The sequence below is a fragment of the Eimeria mitis genome, genomic scaffold, assembly GCF_000499745.2.
Source record: "Eimeria mitis Houghton genomic scaffold, Emh_scaff5781, whole genome shotgun sequence".
NCBI lineage: Eukaryota > Apicomplexa > Conoidasida > Eucoccidiorida > Eimeriidae > Eimeria > Eimeria mitis.
The window spans coordinates 476-3,360 of NW_013574025.1; the positions used below are offsets into that span (position 1 = coordinate 476).

Consider the following 2,885-nt stretch of genomic DNA (forward strand, 5'->3'; position numbering starts at 1 on the left):
TGGAGAGTTGGGTGCCTTGGTCAGCGCAGTGCTGCTGGCTTCTTCCTCTTCTTCTTCTGCTTCTTCTTGTTGTCCTAGCAGCAGCAAAAGAGACAAAACTGTTGCGGGGTTGTTGCTGTTCAGGGTGAGATAAAAAACCTAAAACACAATAAACCCTAAAACACAATAAACCCTAAACCCTAAAACACAATAAACCCTAAACCCTAAAACACAATAAACCCTAAACCATAAAACACAATAAACCCTAAACCCTAAAACACAATGAACCCTAAACCCTAAACGCAAAAAACAGCAGGAAGCGCCGGCTTCATTAAACCCTCAATTCAGATAGACATAAAACCATAGCTGTATATGTTGTTCTTCTTTATTTATTTATTTTTTATTTATGTTTGTGTATTTGTTTATTTATATATTTATTTTTGTGTATTCAACCTACATATCTATGTATTTTTTCCTATTTATCGTGTATGCATTTGCCGATCAACGAACATACATATTTACTCTTTCACAACTAAATAAATATAAACTTAATTAATTAATTAATTTATATATTTATTTATTTATTTTATTTATTTTATTTATTTTATTTATTTTATTTGTTTATATGTACAGATGGCGATCCGCCGCCTGGCTGTGTATATGCCCGATCCGCTTCCATCGATATTTCAGTTCTTTCCGCTTCTCTTTTGGCTCTACAGTTGGTCAGAGATGGGGGCCCCCAGGGGCCCCATGGGGGCCCCCAGGGGCCCCATGGGGGCCCCCAGGGGCCCCCTAGCTAGTACCCATCCGATGGGGTGTTCATCGGGTGTGGGGCCCCCCGAGGCCCCACCCGATGGGGCCCCCCATCAGCACCAGGGGGCCCCGGGCCCCCATATATACCCAGCTGCTGGGGGGCCCCCCCCCACCCCCATCGAGGTGTATGATGAGCTCTCGGGTGAGGGGGCATGGAGTGCGTTTAGTTTAACTCAATGCTTACAGCTGGTTGCTACACTAACAGATGGCTGTGTGTTGATATGCAACGCGCGGCGTCGTATACTATGGGCGTTTCCTGTTGCTTCTGCTGAGCAATGGGGGCCCCTTGGGGGCCCCCTAGAGGAGGCCCTTGGGGGCCCCCCATATAATAATAAAAAAAAAGAAAATGAATTCCTATGTGAATATTTGGTGCATCCAGAGGATAGAGATGCTCTTATAAGAGCGTTTGAATTGGCTGAAGAGCAGCGGAAAGCAGCAGCAGCAAAACCGCAGCAGCAGCAGCAGCAGCAGCAGCAGCAGCAGCAGCAGCAGCAGCAGCAGCAGGAGGAGGTGATAGATAATAAAGAGAAAGAAGAAGCACCAGCAGTACCTGTTGTATTGGTGCGATGCAATGCATGCAGCGATGAGAAAACGGGTTTGTATCGAGTCTCCGTCAGCAGCTGCTGCGGCTCTTCTTCTCTTTTTGTTTGTCTTTGGGATGATGCAACCAGACAAAGACACAGCGCAGCAGTTCAGGAGGCTCTGGTGTATGGTCTCTCGGACTGTATGTCGACGGTTGTATGGGTGCTAGACCCGGCTGCTGCACCTGATAGTGCGGATCCAGCTGCTGCTGCTGACCCTGATCCTGCTGCTGTTGCTGCTGCTGCTGCAGCAGCAGCAGAACAAATCCCACTCTCGGGGTCGGACCTTGACCCCGGGGGGGGGCCCTCAGAGTCTGAGGGGCTGGTGGTTGGGGGCGGCAGCAGCAGCAGAGAAAAGACAGAGACAGAGGCAGGGTACGGCGAGTGGGGGGCCCCCCGGGGGGGCCCCCGGGGGGGCCCCCTGGGGGGCCCCTTTGATGGTGTTCTATCGGATTCAAGGAGAGGCGATGAGTCTCTCTCGTCAGAAGAGAGAAAACAAGAGGAAGGGGTTTATACAGAGCTTGCTGCTGTGCCGCCGCAGCTGATGTGCAGCTGCACGAGAAGCAGAAGCAGAAGCAGCAGCAGCAGCAGCAGCAACGGGCCGATTGATGAAGAGAGTCCATTGAGTGCAGCAGGGTCTTGTTCTTTTTTGCATGCATCTTCGGGTGTATCTGCAGCTCCAGCAACAGATGTTGCTGTTGCTGCTGCTTCTCTGTGTCCTTCTGTCTATCAGGCAAGTATAGGTGCTGTTGCAGCAGCAGCAGCAGCAGCAGCAGCAGCATCAGCAGCATCATCGGGTCCGCAGCAGCAACAGCAACAGCAGCAACAGCAACAGCAACAGCAGCAGCAGCAGCCTGCTGCTGCCTCATCATCCACGGGGAAGAACCCCTACACAAACAGCTACACCCGACGGTGTACAGTAGTGGGGGGGGCCCCCCTCCTGCAGATAGAGAAGGAGGGGCCCTCTGGGTTTTTGTTGGCTCACTCAAAAGCAACATTGCGTCGGCTGACGGGGCATGCAGTAGCAGGGAAAGAACCGTTTTCATTGTTATCTGCAGCAGCAGCAGCAGCAGCAGCAGCAGCAGCAGCAGATGCTGCAGTATCAGTAGATACTACATCTGCGGACGCAGCAGCAGCAGCAGCAGCAGCAGCAGCAGCAGCAGCAGGAGACTCTGCAGTTGCAGTAGAAGCTGCATCTGCGGATGCAGCCGCCGCCGCCGCCGCCGCTGCAGCAGCAGCAGCAGCAGCAGCAGGAGTCCCCCGACCCTCATCACCCCTCACCAGCACCAGCAGCAGCAGCAGCAGCAGCAGCAGCAGCAGCAGCAGCAGCAGCAGCCCCACAGCCAACTGGACAGACTTCTTTCTCGAGCCAGGAAAAACTCAGCTGCTTGAGTGTGTGCAACGGCTGCGCACCCAGGGCACCTCCTTTTCTATTGAACTGCCCTATGAACGATCAGATGCAGAAATTAGGTAATTTATATATTTATATATATATATATATATATATATATA

General features: G+C 51.6%; 1 protein-coding gene across 1 annotated transcript; it reads left to right on the top strand.

Annotated features, from left to right (window-relative positions):
• Window positions 1-708: 708 nt before the first annotated feature.
• Window positions 709-2,847, top strand: EMH_0084230 (uncharacterized protein; the record flags this gene model as incomplete). Its single annotated transcript, XM_013500726.1, has 1 exon — window positions 709-2,847. One exon carries the CDS (start codon window positions 709-711, stop codon window positions 2,845-2,847), a length of 2,139 nt encoding a protein of 712 aa, XP_013356180.1.
• Window positions 2,848-2,885: the final 38 nt, after the last annotated feature.